This window comes from Bicyclus anynana, chromosome 15, assembly GCF_947172395.1.
Source record: "Bicyclus anynana chromosome 15, ilBicAnyn1.1, whole genome shotgun sequence".
Classification (NCBI taxonomy): domain Eukaryota; kingdom Metazoa; phylum Arthropoda; class Insecta; order Lepidoptera; family Nymphalidae; genus Bicyclus; species Bicyclus anynana.
Window position 1 is genome coordinate 8705455 of NC_069097.1, and position 16980 is coordinate 8722434.

A 16980-nucleotide genomic window follows, 5' to 3' on the forward strand; every position below is an offset into this window, starting at 1 on the left:
GGCATCGTACCGGAACGCTAAATCGCTTGGCGGTACGTATTTGCCGGTAGGGTGGTAACTAGCCACGGCCGAAGCCACCCACCAGCCAGACCTTACCTGAGGACAAATTAAGAAAATCTCAATCTGCCCAGCCGGGGATCGAACCCAGGACCTCCGTCTTGTAAATCCACCGCGCATACGGAGGACGGACGGAGGCCGTCAAAAATCTTCAGCCTTTTACTTCTTACGGGTTATTTAAATTTATTTAGGGTTCAGTATGTCTCCAGACAGTTGACTTACGTACTGGTTCCTCAAAACTGACACTATAAGTATCATCATCATCAGCCAATGGACGTCCATAGCAGGATATAGGCCTTTGTATGTGCCACTTCAGCTTCGCGATTCGTTGAGCTATGTCGGTGATTTTGGTTCTTCTACGGATCTCCTCATTTCTGATTCGATCACGCAGAGACACTCCGAGCATAGCTTGTTCCTTCGCTCGCTGTCTGACTCTGAGCCTTCTTATGAGGCCCATAGTTAGCGACCAAGTCTCGGAACCATAGGTCATCACTGGCAACACACACTGTTCGAAAACTTGTCTTCAGGCACTGAGGACTTTCGGACGAAGCAGACTATACATATAAGTAAATTAACATACATATTAAGTATACTCTTACAAGCAAGCAAGACCAAGGTCAGAAATGTGGCAATAACAAATAAGAAGCTTAAGTGGAATTGGACAGGACACTTCATGCGGGATAAAAGAGATAAGTGTACCAGGGATGTGACGGAGTGGTATCCTAGGATAGGAAAAAGGAAAAGAGGTCGCCCCTGCCAAAGATGGGAGGATGACCTCAGACAGACAGTAGGAGGCACATGGAGAAGGAAAGCAAGAGATAGAGAACTATTGAAGTGTCTGGAGGAGGCCTTGACCGAGGGCAAGCTGAAGAAAGGACAATCAGTGTCAATGATATATTACAATAATATTATGAAAAAAAAAACAGTAAATAAAGGCTTTTATTATTTCCATAAATTTTACTCTCACGCCTGGTACTAAATAAATATATAGAACCAAAAGGAAAATACATAAACTTACTTAGATAAGCAAAATAATAAACCTAAATATACGCTACATAAATATATTTATGCACCAGGTGTAGGATTTACCCCGGCAGGGAGACCAAACGGCTATTATTATCATTATAAGTATACTCTTAATATATTTATATAAGCGAGTAAAAACTACGCTTGTCGCCGATAGCGTTCTTGCGATTGGTTGAATGCGAAAGTTTAAATATACCAAGTATGTTATGAAAATGATAATAATTAAATTATTTAACAAAGTATAGTTTAAAAGTAATATCCTGATGGAGTCGTGATAGCCCAATGGATATGACCTCTGCCTCCGATTCTGGAGGGCGTAGGTTCGGATCCGGTCCGGGGCAAGCACCTCCAACTTTTAAGTTATGTGCACTTTAAGAAATTAAATATCACGTGTCTCAAACGGTATAGGAAAAATATCGTGTGGAAACCTGGATACCTGAGTATTTCCTTAATTCTCTACGCGTGTGAAGCCTGCCAATCCGCAATCGGCCAGCGAGGTAACTATTAGCCTAATTATATCATTCTGAAAGGAGACTCGAGCTCAGCAGTGAGCCGAATATGGGTTGATGACGAAAGGAGATTTATGCTCAACAATGAGCCGAATATGAGTTGTTATTGATGATGATGATGATCCTGATGGATATAATTCAGGATAGGGCAGGGGTAAGCAAAGCTTGTAAAGTGATAAAAAAATAATACAATGCATAATGCACACACACATTCATAAACACGAAAAACATAACCCACCTACGGAAGTCAAGTACAAAGTAGGTCACGCGAACACCGTGCAGTTTACTAGGTGAATTCGCGTTCTTTGCGGTTTATCCGACTCGCGGACAATTACGCATGCACGGGTATTTTAATTTCCTTTCAGCCTTTTACATTTTACGGCGCCGAGTAACAGTTCGTTGGCATGCAATCGTATTCATATAAAAAGTGAAAACGTTTTCACTTTTTATCACACAGAAAACTAAAATAAGTAGGTTTAAAACCCCGGCGCACCAAAATGACAGCTGTCTGCGCAGGTACAATTATAAACAAAAGCGTTAGACGCGTCCTGGTTTCCTTGGTACATTAATAATGCCAAATTGTTATCGCCGCGTTGGCCGCTTTTTAATTTACATGTTCTTAATAAATAGTGTAGGAAATAGTAGTAGTATTTTGGTTACAGTTTGATTTGTTAATTGAGTTGTCCTGACAAGTGTTGTGATCAGTAATCATAACCTTTGTTTGATTAGTTATTTAGTTTTATTATATTTGTAATCACTTTTTAGTCTTATTACAAAATGTTTGAAAATTTTCTACGCCGTGATAGCTCAGTGGATGACAGATGACCTCTGCCTTCGTTTCGTTTAGTTCAAATACGGTTCGGGGCACGCACCTCCAACTTTTCAGTCATGTGCATTTTAACCCCTCTCATTCTGAGTCGAGATTCATGCTCAACAGTGAGCCGAATTTGGGTTAAAGATGATACGCGAATATAATCGGTTCAACGCGTTGCTATGGTTACTCGTGCGTCACTACGGTAAGAGGTGCCACGAAATCCGAAAATGTGTTACTACGCGTAGTTTAACTTACTTTACTACTACTAGTGCGTGTTGCCAGTGATGACCTATGGTTCCGAGACTTGGTCGCTAACTATGGGCCTGATAAGAAGGCTCAGAGTCACACAGCGGGCGATGGAACGAGCTATGTTAGGAGTATCTCTGCGTGATCGAATCAGAAATGAGGAGATCCGCAGAAGAACCAAAGTCACAGACATAGCTCAACGAGTTGCGAAGCTGAAGTGGCAATGGGCGGGGCACATAGTTCGAAGAGCCGATGGACGTTGGGGTCCCAAAGTGCTGGAATGGCGACCCCGCACTAGTAAGCGCAGTGTTGGCCGACCCCCCACCAGGTGGACTGAGGACATCAAGCGAGTCGCAGGGATTCGCTGGATGCAGGCGGCTCAGTATCGTGATGTTTGGAAGTCCCTACAAAAGGCCTGTGTCCTGCAGTGGACGTCCATCGGCTGATGTGATGATGACTACTACTGTACTATACTACTACTACACACTACACTATAGTCTGTAGACACAAGATTATGACAACAAAGTTAATCTTTGTTTAACTAACGTTAATTTTTTTAATCGGAATAAGTATCTCTCTGAAGAATAATATCTCACATTTAATGCTAGTCTTCGTTATAGGCTCAAACTATCTTTGTAAATGGTATATATTATAATGGCAATGTATTGTCTATTGTGATTGTATTTTCTTTTAACTAGTTTATTATTGTTTTGTAATGACTGTTTTTGCCAAAATAAAATAACAAAATTGGTTTACCGACCGAGATATACAATCCTATGTAAACCTATGTAATAGTTACCTACTGCCACATTTTCAATATTAAATAAAAGATTAATAAATAAATAAATCATAATACCAAATTACAAAAGGAAATTAATAGGTATTACAATATAGTAATGGTTCACAAATTAAAATTGAAATCCGAAAAAATATAATTAATTTACTTAAAACAGTTATTACTTTAAAGTAACATAAATAACATAATTTATATTAATTTAAAAAGACAAATATGTATATTAAATGAAATAATGGAACCAGTAAAACATCAATTCACTTTGAATAGGTGATAGTAAAATTCAAGTTTAGCTTTTTTCATTGTTAAACAGCTTGTGTATCAAAACATCTACATATATTTTAATAGAATTATCTAATGGTATTATCTAATCTATTGTAGTGTAATAAATCCTAATCTTAAAAGGAGACGATAAGTATTTTTGAAGGAGTTTCTTGTCAATATTCGAGTAACTCGGTAGAAGCTACCATTTGAACAGAAATGAATTCATCATAGGTAAAAACTTCAGAATTAAATAACAACTTTGAAATAGACGAATTTATATTTACTTTACAGGAACGAGGATAATATAATACGCACAAATAACGTGGCGTTATAGTGGTGAAAGATTTTTCAAAATCGGCTCAGTATATCCAAACATTACTCTCTAAAACACCACAGACTTTTCCTCTTTATAACATTAGTATAGATTATTAACATCATATCATGATATATCATATACTACAGCCTTTCTTGAGGAATACTGTTTCATCATCATTATCAACCCATATTCGGCTCACTGCTGAGCTCGAGTCTCCTCTCAGAATGAGAGGGGTTAGGCCAATAGTCCACCACGCTGGCCCAATGCGGATTGGCAGACTTCACATACGCAGAGAATTAAGAATAATTCTCTGGTATGCAGGTTTCCTCACGATGTTTTCCTTCACCGTTTGAGACACGTGATACTTAAATTCTTAAAATGCACACAACTGAAAAGTTGGAGGTGCATGCCCCGGACCGGATTCGAACCCACACCCTCCGGAATCGGAAGCAGAGGTCATATCCACTGGGCTATCACGGCTCACTGGGCTATCACGGCTCAAATAAATTTGAAATGAAGGTAGAAAATGCATGTCATTTCATAACTTATTTATTTTAAATTATGTATGGTTTTTTTTATAAATCTATACTAATATTATAAAGAGGTAAAGTTTGTAAGTTTGTAAGTTTGTCACATTTTTTAAATGGGGTAATCTTCGGAACTACTGGTCCGATTTTAAAAATTCTTTCACCAGTAGAATGCTACATTATCGGGGAGTGCTATAGGCTATATTTTATATTGGTATCATATATATTAGCCGAGTTATCAAAGTTTTTGTCATACAGGTCGGACTAAAAACCTTTTGAAACAGACTTATTCGCATGCGCTGCCTTAACCATTGTGTAAAATTGAAATTAATGTATGGAGTCTATATATATCTTTAAAAGTTCTACAAAAAAGTCCGCGACGCCATATATCTATCTTCTATATATTAGCAGATATAGTACCTTTTGTGTTTTAAAAATTATTAATTTTATATACTTAGGTTTACGTCATTATTTATACAACTAAACTTTAATCCTTATTAAAATAAATTATTTAATAATCACAAGGATATTATGGAGATAAGATTTGCCCTTTACAGTATGTTAATTACTTAAATAGTTTCGGAGATAATACAAAATTTCTAAAAGACGCAGAAATTCCGCTATATGACGCCCGGCGCTTTCATTTACGTAGTTCCCGTTCCCGTGTGAATATAGGGATCAAACATAGCCTATGACACTCGCAAATAACGTAGCTTTCTATTGGTAAAACAATTTTCCAAATCGGTCCAGTAGATCCAGAGATTACCTCCTACAACCACACGAACTTTACCTCTTTATATTATTAGCATAGAAGTCTCTATTTCTCTTGGTCATACCACCACTCTCGAAGGACTGGACCGATTTTGCTAAAGGTAGGAGTAAGATAGAGAAATTACAGGGTAGGGTAGGGTACGGGTAGGGAAGCGTAGGGGTAGTGTAGTAGGGGTAGGGTAGGTATAGGGCCGGGTTTAGGGTATTGGTAGGGTAGGGGTAGAGGTAGGGTAGTGATAGGGTAGAGGTACGGGTAGGATAGGGAAGTGATAGGGTAGGGGTACGGGTGGGATAGGGGTAGGAAAGGGATAGGGTACGGGGAGGGTAGGGGTTGGATGGGGTAGGGGTAGAATGGGGGTAAGGTGTAGGTAAGGTAGGGGTAGGGTAGGGGTAGGCTTGGGGTAGGGTAGGGGTAGAGGTAGGGTAGAGTAGGGCAGGGGTAGGGTAGATGTAGGAATTGGGTAGGGTTAGGTTGGGGTAGTGGTAGGGTAGGGTAGGGGTAGTAGTAAAATTGACATCGAAATTTACGCGGACGAAGTCGCGGGCGTCCGCTAGTGTTATATAAAATTTATAAACCATATTTAATTGTTCTAAGCTTATTAATCAAATTTATTTTCATTATTTTATGAACAAGTTATTTACAATTATTATTAGGTGTAAAATGACTACTGAGTTATACCCTCATTTTGAATTTCTTTGTTGGTAAACAGTACTCATTAAGAACGGCTGAATACTATAGTATGCGCATTATCATCTGAGTCGTCCGGTCATAAAAGTCAAAAAAGATAGGAATGTGCAGCGCGCCTACCTGCGCACCCTAATTATCGATAAACGGCTACCTGCGCACGTGCTAATGATGAGTCAATAATGATTTGGACGATTCTGATTGGTCGGTTTCTAATGTAATTGCATTGCGTATTTTTTTTGCTATAAATGTGTTTACTGCAATTAAATAAATACATTCATGTGTTACTCGTTGCGCACTATGGATACTAATATATAATAAATTTGGCAGAAGACGAAGATTCTGATGATGAAGACTCAGATGAAGATTAATTTTATTTAGTTAATAATTATATAATATGAAATATGTATTATATTAAATCAAATATTGTTAATTTTTTTAATTTTGTGAACAAGATACGATAATAAACTTTACTTATCGATAATATGTCTTTCATTGTTACACCCTTCACTAGACGGCTCCATAAGACCCATAAGTGCAAGCGAGATAGATATAGAGAAATTATTTATGGCCCTAAGACTCAGTTGTTAATGCTATTAGTATAGTATAGTAGCGTTTTCTGTTCTGTGTGGTATATCATGATCGTCAAAGATTGCATTACGAGACAATATTTGCGAGGCATTTGTTTTCAACTGACTGACTCAACCGGCGCCCAACTCAATGGAAAATGTTGACCTATATTTCGGTCACTGCATCAAGCCCCGGTGAACCTGCGCTCAGATCATTAGGTTTTGGGCTAGGCGAGCTCTGTAGGGCTACAGCGCACGAACTGAAAATTGGTCAGAAACGGTGATATTGCTCATATTTATTAAAAAACCTCGTCCGCCCTTAGACTTCTTTAATCCAGCCCTTACGGTAGTATCGCTGTAAAAATGGAGTACCTTCTCCCGTTTTCCCAACATTCCCCTTCACTGTTCTGTTCCTATTGATCGTATTGATGTAAAAAAAAGTATACTATAACCTGGAGTATGCAAAATAATTGTACCAAGTTTCGTTAAAATCAGTCTAGTAGTTTTTGTTTCTATAACGAACATTCAGACAAAAATTTTACTGATTGCATTTTTGGCATTAGTATCGATCACTAATCACCCCCTAATAGTTATTATGGAAATATATTTCATGTACAGAATTGAACTCTCTACGGATTTATTATAAGTATTACGGATTTATTATATTATAGGATTTATTATAGATTAATGCAAATATTCTTAAAAAAATCTCTCTCACATTATGTACAGCTATGATTGGAATGACAGTATGGTTTTTGTGTAACATAAAAAACAAGGACGCGTATAAAGAATTTTGCTAGTAACTATTTGTAGACAGTTTTTGTGATGGCTTCCAATCTGCGAAGTTCGCGTCGTTTTTTGCTGTTTCGATACTTTCGAATTTCAACCTACTAACAAAATAGTGTTTCGTGTTGTCATTACCCGAGTGCCGTAGAAAAGTTATAGTAGGGGAGCGCGGGAAGCTAATTTAGAAGTTACTAAAGCGTCATTGGAATTACATTTAGTAGATTAGATAATAGAAAGAATAAATGGTTATATACTTTTTTCGCTTTCAACGGTGGGGAAAAAACTACTTTAAAGACAATTTTAAATACTTCGGCTTACTGAAATCATCAGAAAACATTTCGATTTTTCAAGAGATTAGTTCATTCAAAATTAGTAAAAAAATAACCGCGCTCGTGGCTCCATAACAGAAATATAAGGGTTTTATTTTGTGACTTTAGAACCCTCCCATTCCTTTACGTTACGCTCAAATCGTCAGATTTTCGAAATGCGCACCTTTTTTTTTTATTCTTTACAAGTTAGCCCTTGACTACAATCTCACCTGATGGTAAGTGATGATGCATTCTAAGATGGAAGCGGGCTAACTTGTTAGGAGGAGGATGAAAATCCACACCTCTTTCGGTTTCTACACGGCATCGTACCGGAACGCTAAATCGAAAAAATAAAAACAATTATTACAAATGCGAAACTACCTAAGTCTGTCTGTTATATTTTCACGGTTAAACCACTGAACCGATTTGGATGAAATTTGGACCTTGGAGCATAGCATAGCATACATAGGTTTCTTTTTATTCCGGAAAATTTCATGGTCCTCGCGGGAATTCACCCATACGTCTGTCTATCTATTGTAATTTTTAGCTTCGCGGTTCAGTTGATAACGCGCCGACTATAGACCACTGATATGTAGCGATATGGCTATCCGCTTGCACGTTCCTCGCGTGTAAAACAGCTGTAAATACTCCCAGCAGGCCTATCTTTGAAATCTAGGGCTGCCATCAATAACGATATCACACTAATATTAAAAATGTCAAAATTTGATAAGTGTGAAACTTTGAATGGAGATAGATTATACTCTTGATTATCAGTGTTAATTTAACACATAGGCTTAGTACATTTTTATCTCAAAAAATTATGGTCACCTACTGCGGGAAAAACAGAATTTCACGCAAACAGAGTCGCGGGTAGGTTAGGTTCGTTATTACCATTGCCTACGAAATTTTCAATTAAGACATCTTTACTGTACCGGGTAATCATGCATTTTGTTTATGATTGTACTTGCACAGACAACTGTCATTTTGGTTCAACTTACTTGCCGAGGTCTATACTATATTCTAAAAATGCCAATTTCGCCAACCCTATCTATCTAGACATCTATATCGTTATCTAAAGGAAACTCCGACAAAACAGCTTCAATACGTCAACTTTATCTCCGAGTGACATCTCAACTGATAAAAATAAACCAACTATAAAGCAGGCAGCATACACTCGTTTTACGAATCCGTTCTCCGTGTTCGGAATGGAATACCGAATGCATGAAATCATCAATCCATTGGATTGCTCATGGGACACACTGTGCCCGGTAAGCGGTTATATGTATCTGTCAGAAACTGTCAAAATCAAACTTTAAAACGATTTTACGGCCACAGAATGTTTTGTGAATGTTGGAACGGACCAAATTCCGCGCGTAAGTACCGAATGCGAGCCCTTGCAACAATATACACTGCCAATGAAGAAAACGTAATCTGCGGTAGTCTCTCGGAATCTAAAATACAAAAACGAAAAATAAATTAGGAAAACGAATACGGAAAACGAGTGTATGCGATCGGCCTTATAGATAATATATGAACTTTAATTTTGGATAAATGATCTATTGAAGCGACATAGAAAAAAAAACGCCTAAGAAGCTATATAAAGTAGGTCGAGCTGTGTTAGCGATTTAGCTGGTTGGTCAAGACAACTGCGCTTTCAATAAACTAGAGTAACTGGCCTATACTTTTACAAATCGTGCACGTCATACGTACATAAAAGCACTATCTATCTTGGAAAAGGAAGATTTCTTGAAACCTGTATTTCCAATGCCGCGTGAATCGTAATACCAAACATAGAATTAATGTAGCTAGTGCGACGATATTTTATACTAGAGACTAGCTGACTAGTTTCACCCGCGTGGTGCCCGTTCCCGTAGGAATATGGGGACAATATATAGCCTATAGCCTTCATCGATAAATAGGCTATCTAACACTGAAAGAATCTTTCAAATCGGACCAGTAGTTCCTGAGATTAGCGCGTTCAATTAAACAAACAAACAACTCTTCAGCTTTATAATATTAGTATAGACAAAATATGTGCATAATGAATAATGTTACTAGATACGCAAAATCATTTGAAACTTCGTTACATTAGAGCTTTTATAGTATATACAGATACACTAGTTTTTGTTTTATTCAAAAATACCGAATAGTTATGATTTTACATGCATTCAAAGTTCACAGAAAACAGAAATTCGACTCCCGCTAACGGTCGCGATATTTTACGTGACGTCATCATACAACCTTTGCTCAACTGTTGTAGGCAATTGCGTACTTCTGCCTTACCTACTGACGAACTAATGGTTACAATTGAAAAATCTAACTTCCCTACGCCAGAGAATTTCGTGAAAGAAAGAAAAAGTCCATATTTTAATAACGAACCAAGACTCGAACCCCGCACCGCGCGGTCGAAGTTACAAACCACTTAGGCCAACCCCTGAACCCAACGAGACATTTAACAACTCTGCACTATGAATTCTATGCTACAACGTAGGTAATTTTATACTACCCGTATGTAGTAATATACCAGTAATTTACGTATAATAGGTATGCAGAAAAAAATTGCGTAACCGCGAATAACAATGCTAAGCTAACTTGTCCAGTCACATACACATACACAAGCCTACATATTGCACTGAGTGAAAGTTTATGAGAAAAAGTGAGAACGTATGACCAACTGTTTATGCATTTGTAATGCGTTAATTACTCCACAGCCTCTTAGCAAGCGATTGGCCTTGAAACTACCAAACGTTCTTACAATTTCGCCATGACTTTCTTTAAACTACGTCACATTTGGCCACAAATCCACAATAAGTACCTAAATTTTTTAAAGACTATTTTTTAATGACTCATAATTATTACATTTTCCCGTCCAACTAAAAGTGATAGCAGTGTGAATGAAAAATATTATAAAATACTAGCGGACCCGCTCAAGCTTCGCTTTGACTTATTAATTTATTTATTTGCACTTCTTCCCTATCCCTACCTTACACTACCCTACTCCTACCCCTACCCTACCCCTAACCTACCTCTACTCTACCCCTACTCTACCCTACCCTACAACTACCCTACCACTACCCTAACCCTACCCTATCACTATACCATAAACCTGCCCTACCACTACCCGACCCTACCCCTACCCTACCCTACATCTACCCTACCCCTACCCTACCCTACCCCTACCCTACCCTTACCCTACCCTACTCCTACCCCTACCCTACTCCTACCCTACCCTACCGGTACCTTACCCCTACCCTATCCCTATACCATACCCCTACCCTACCACTACCCTACCCTAGAATTTAGGGGTTTGAAAACTAGATGTTGGCCGATTCTCAGACCTACTGAATATGCACAAAAAATTTCATCAAAATCGGTCAAGCCGTTTCGGAGGAGTTCAAGTTCGAACACCGCGACACGAGAATTTTATATATTAGATTTACGAGTACCTAAGTACTTATGTTTTTTTTTTGTAATTACAACAATGCAAACTAGTGTATTAACTATTAGCGCACCTGATATTAGGTGATCATATTTAAGTACAGGATAGCATCGACAGGGCGTTTGATGTATGAATATAAACACCCTGCTGTCCTATTCACTAATTTGATCTTTATAAACAACCTGTTAAAATAAACATCAAATCAGCTGAGAAATGTACCCACATTATGATGTCCACGCAAGGTTGTCATTAAGCACCGGATGACATTTGTTACATAGAATATCAATTTTGTATATGTCAACTAACATACTTATAAGCTTATGATTCCCGTTCCCGTAAAAATACGGGGATAATATGTAACCTTATAACCTACCTTGATAAATGGGCTAAATAACACTAAAAGAATTTTTCAAATCGGACCAGTAGTTCTAAGATCAACCAAACAAACAAACTCTTCAGCTTTATAAGATTAATTTAGATTTTAAGCATCTTGCTCCTCTGTGTATTAATATTGAACATTAATAATTATTACGAATTTTCGAATAGGTTGTTGACACCTGCCCGTGAATGGTTGCCAAGCAACGCTTTGTTGTTAAACAGTCCATATCGGATTCGGCTTTAGTATAGGTATAGTCATCCCAATCATATTCATATGTGCATTCCTCAAACGGCCCACATTCTTTTGCAATTCCATCTGGTGTGGGCATGAGAGTATGTATGAGTGTTACACAGGTGCAATGGATGTGTGATTCAGATGCTATTGTGTTATAATGTGATTATGAAATCACTCTTCAGAACGTACCTAGTGGCATTGCTTAAAACTAGCAGCTAGTTCCCGTTACCGAAAGAATACGGGCCTATGACACTCACAAATAACGTACCTTTAATGGTAAAAGAATTTTCAAAATCGGTTTAGCAGATCTAGAGATTACCACAATACCTCTTTCTAATATTAGCATAGAAGTAGAGATGAATTTTGGAAGAATAAGTATTCCACCTTTAAATACTTTGTACTATTGTTCGTGCGCTGTAGCATGGTGCGGGTGACAGTTCGTTTCACTCTTGAAAGTTTGCCGCGATTCACGATAACAGTACGTATTATGAAAGTCATACAGGCACCTGTCACCCGCACCATGCTTGACATGACATAGCGGACGAATTCTGTGAAGTTGCTAGTTTCTATTCTTCATTCCTCAGTCTTTTCCAGTCCATCTCCCATAATAGAAAGCGGTATTTGAAGCTTAAACCTACAATGCTTATCAGTTTTGGCAAAATTTTGATGATAAAACTCAAGAACTCTTTTGATTCCTGTCACCAAAGATTGTCTGAGATCGTTTTAGCGATAAGGCCGCCTTTGCACTCTAACTTAAATTATATTACTGTTATTTATCTATTTGGTACAATAAAGAATAAAATAAAATAAATATAAAAGAAAAGCTGAGTATCACATAGTCCAACATAGGACTCAAACCCAGGACCAGACCAACAAAGCAGTTGGTCAAAACTAAAAACAAATCTACCTTCTAGCCAGATGTAGCCTCTCCTGAGTAGTCAGATGCTCCACCTGGGCCATTTCGGCCACCAAATCTGCATGCTCCATCCTGGCAGGCTGAAAATAAACAGATCATGTAATTTTTTTTTTTTTTTGAGAATATTTGCCATATCTTTTTATTATGAGCAATATTCGCCTTCCGCTCAACTGGTAGGGAAAGACTGTATTAGGAGTGGGTATGACAATGTGTAACGGAGATGAGATCGTACCACTGCAACTTTGAGCTATTGTTATAGTTTGTCTGCTTTTGGAAGTGTTGTCTGTGTGTTGACTTTAATTGTAGTTGGTTCGACAGAAGTGGCTTAAGTCATACATAATATAAAAAGAAAATTCTATTAAAATTGTATAACTAACTGTATCAATGTATGAAGTAAATAAAGACTATTATTATAAGACAGAGAGAGTTCTGATGGTGTGTTAAAAAACAACCTTCAGTATATACACAACATGATTAAATGTGGAGTTGGTTTATATTTTTAAATCAACTAATTAATTGATTGTCAAGGAATTCCTTAACACTACACCAATTGGTTACAAGTTTAGGGCTTTGTTTTGGTTTCTTTATTGTAATGCGATGGAACCAGCAACCATATTGTGAATCCATGGAATGCTAACTACTCGTCTTTTTTTATTTCCTTTGGCAGTCAGACTTTCAGAAACAGCAGTCAGAATCAAAGATAAGTAGTGAGGTATTTCGTGAGGAGTGACGTGATGGCCCGGTGGATATGACTTCTGCCTCCAATTCCGGAGGGTGTGGGTTCTAATCCGGTCAGGGGCATGCACCTCCAACTTTTCAGTTGTTAATTTTAAGAAATTAAATAACACGTGTCTCAAACGGTGTAGGAAAAACATCGTGAGGAAAACCTGCACGCCAGAGAATTTCTTAATTCTCTGCATGTGTGAAGTCTGTGAATCCGCATTGGGCCAGCGTGGTGGACTATTGGCCTAACCCCTCTCATTCTGAGAGGAGACTCGAGCTCAGCAGTGAGCTGTATATGGGTTGATAACGAAGAGTGAGGTATTTATCATTTGGGATACCAGAATAACAATCCTTCATAAATTATCAAAAATCTACTTCTAAATATTTGTCATTTTGTTTTTCAGATAAGAAATAGTGAGCATTTAGAAATTACCAGCAAAAAATTCTCAGACCGGAGTTATAGTATGGATAGTTGGTGTTACACTTTTGTTCCTCTGTGAGCCACATTAAGCCACTAATCACAGTTGTCATCATTAATATCACCTAATGGTAGTAAAATATGTCCATTAAGAGGAAAACCTTCAATACGTCTATACTCCCTTGTATAACATACGGAAGCGAAACTTGGTCCCTGACACAAAAACATAGAGAAAAGTTAGCTAAGTGTCAGAGGGCAATGGAACGAAGTATTTTGGGTATAAGACTAACGGACAGGATCACCTCAAGTGAGATAAAACATAGGACAAAACTCGCTGATGTTCTCATTAGAATCGACCTCTTGAAATGGCGTTGGACAGGACACATGTTGCGCTGCACAACCGACAAATGGAGCAAGCAGGTGACACTCTGGTACCCAAGGGACAGTACCAGACAACGTGGACGTCCAATAAGAAGGTGGGAGGACGACATCCGCCTAACCCTGGGGCCACGCTGGACCAGAGTTGCGGCTGACAGGGTGCAGTGGAAGCAGCTGGAGGAGGCCTATGTCAGAAGACACTTTGAACAGCGGGACATAATATAATCAATTAAATCAAACACAACACTCATGTAACCAAAAGCTGTTCAAAATAAAAGGCTATTTTATTTATTATTTTATAATGGTAGTTAAGTAAATAAATATTAACCTTAAGGCCATGAACCCACATTTCAGTAGCATGGTGAACTACATTCACACTATGTGCTTGTTAATAAAGAGAAAAATGTAAAGTCACTTCTAAACACCCCAAATGATGGCATCCTTAAGTTGTGAATATCCAGGCTACTTGTATAAAACTATTAACATCCACATTTTTTAATTCGCACAGCAATAATTTGGAATGCACTTCCAGTGTTTGTGTTTCCTGACACTTACAATTTAAACACCTTCAAAGGGTAAAGTGAATAGGCATCTTAGGTAAGAGTGCCTTCCATCAGGCTTAACTGCCTGAATTACTTAATAATCAACCCAAATTCGACTCACTGCTGAGCTCAAGTCTTCTCTCAGAACGAGAGGGGTTAGGCCAATAGTCCACCATGCTGGCCAAATGTGGATCGGCAGACTTCACATATACAGAAAATTAAGAAAATTTTTTAGTGTGCTGGTTTTCTCACTATGTTTTTCCTTAAACATTTTGAGACATGTGATATTTAATTTCTTAATATGCACACAACTGAAAAATTGGAGGTGCATGCCCCTGACTGAATTCGAACCCACACCCTCCGGAATCAGAGGCAGAGGTTATAGCCACTGGGCTATTACGGCTCTTCTATCAAATTGTGTCTTATATAAAGGTTACTTAGATGTGCACATTTTTATGGGTGGTGGATCTAAGCTCCATATCTATAAGGAGGCAGTTAAATACACTCTGTTAAAATAATAATCCTATGATAATCCTGCATATGCAATAACATTTAACCATTGATTCTACTTATCTTGTTTGGTAAAAGATAACAGTCATTTATCTTTATCACAAGGAGAATATTTAAAGATTTGTAAGATTTCTGAAAACACTGTAACCTTCAATACTATTATATTTTACAACTGTCATAATTATATACTTCTACTTCAAATCAAAATATTTGATATTCAGAAAATTAATGTTTATAATCATTTACAATTTCACAACACATCAATTCAAAGTGTTAAGTACTTAAAAATTTCACGACTAGTTAGTTATTTCAATTTGGTTTAAGACATGTAAAACTGTAATTTAATTGGGATGCAATAATATTTTAATATCATATAGAAATAATGATCATTCAAATTATAATAATGACTAATATTATAGTCATTTAATTTAGTTACTAATGTAGAGAAATAATAAATTATAATAATAATAGCAATCATGTATCAAAGTTAATTATGTGAGCAAAGGTACTACTTCAATGCCATTTTTTATAAATAAAATCCTTTAATAATAACAATGTATGTGTATATGTGATAATATATGTTTATTTTATTGCACTTTTCCATTTTCACAAAATTTAAGGGCTCCATTTTTATCTTTATCTGGAAGAGACATAAGGTCACTTTTTGTTTTATTTGTTGCAATTCATAAATCAGTGTGTTTGCAATAACGCTTTTCAAATTGACTTAAATAATTAGATTGTGTTTTCATTACCATGCACAATGTGAGCAATTCAAACATAATAATATTATAATTTTAAAAATTAGAAAAAAAAAAACAAGTTTGTGTAAGAATGTGCCTACACTTGATAACTAACCAGATAAGATTATAAAGGTAGCCATAACTAATTGACAATTCAATGTATCTTGCTATGAAACTTTGGAGTGCTCCAAATTATCTATCTACTTATGAAAATAATGTAAACAAAATTAGTTGGAACAAAACTAAAAAAAAAAAAACAATAACAAATTAGAAAGGCATTGTCCTCAAGTATTTCTGTTTAGCAGAGATTTATCCTTGATTAAATATCTTGAAAACAGAGCATGCATTTATTTATTATATTTAAATTAATTTTGATGACACTTACCGTTTTAATTATTAACTACAAAACCAAAGTATGTTTCATCCTAGTCTTGATTAGTTTACAACACATAATACACAGTGAGGAGGAGATTAACACATAATGTTCTTGTTATAATGAAGCTTTAATTATTTCTAACACACAGTATTACAGTTAGGCGGCATTTTCCGTTATTTTTCATGAAAATTATAAACAGGAAGAAAACCAAGTCAACAAGAACACGGGCAAGCAGGCAGACTACAGATAAAATCGAACTCGAGAGTTGACAACTTGACAATCACAAATTGTCTATGAAGTCACGTTGTTATCCGCTCTATAAACTTTATGATTTATGAATACCTATTTCGGTAATTTGGAAAATTCTGTATTTGAACTCATGGAATTTCGAAATTAATATTTTTTAAAATAAACATGAATCAAATAAAACCTGTTAAATATTTTGTTTACTGTCTCTGTCAACGGTTTAGTTCTAAGTTCTAACTGCGATAGCCATAGAGGAATTACGGCGTTAAAGTTTTTTACAGAGTATCTATTCTATGGTTTTTACAAGAAATACAAGACGATGACCAAAGAATATAATATTACCTATACAACGCACGACATCTAGTTTAAAAATTGAAAAATAAAAAAACGCGGGAAGTTCGATTCCTT

The 16980-nt window shown here is 36.8% G+C and overlaps 1 protein-coding gene across 2 annotated transcripts in view; it reads right to left on the minus strand.

The window, feature by feature from the left end:
• The window catches only part of LOC112051802 (protein phosphatase 1 regulatory subunit 16A), a 57698-nt gene extending 41120 nt beyond the window's left edge, over nt 1–16578 (minus strand). For both annotated transcript variants that reach the window (XM_024090605.2, XM_024090597.2), the window contains exons 1-2: nt 16336–16578; nt 12631–12719 (exon numbers count right to left, since the gene is read on the minus strand). In XM_024090605.2, coding sequence (XP_023946373.1) covers nt 12631–12710 — 80 coding nt within the window. In that variant the 5' untranslated portion in view covers nt 12711–12719; nt 16336–16578. The remainder of the gene's footprint in view (nt 1–12630; nt 12720–16335) is intronic.
• Nucleotides 16579–16980: the final 402 nt, after the last annotated feature.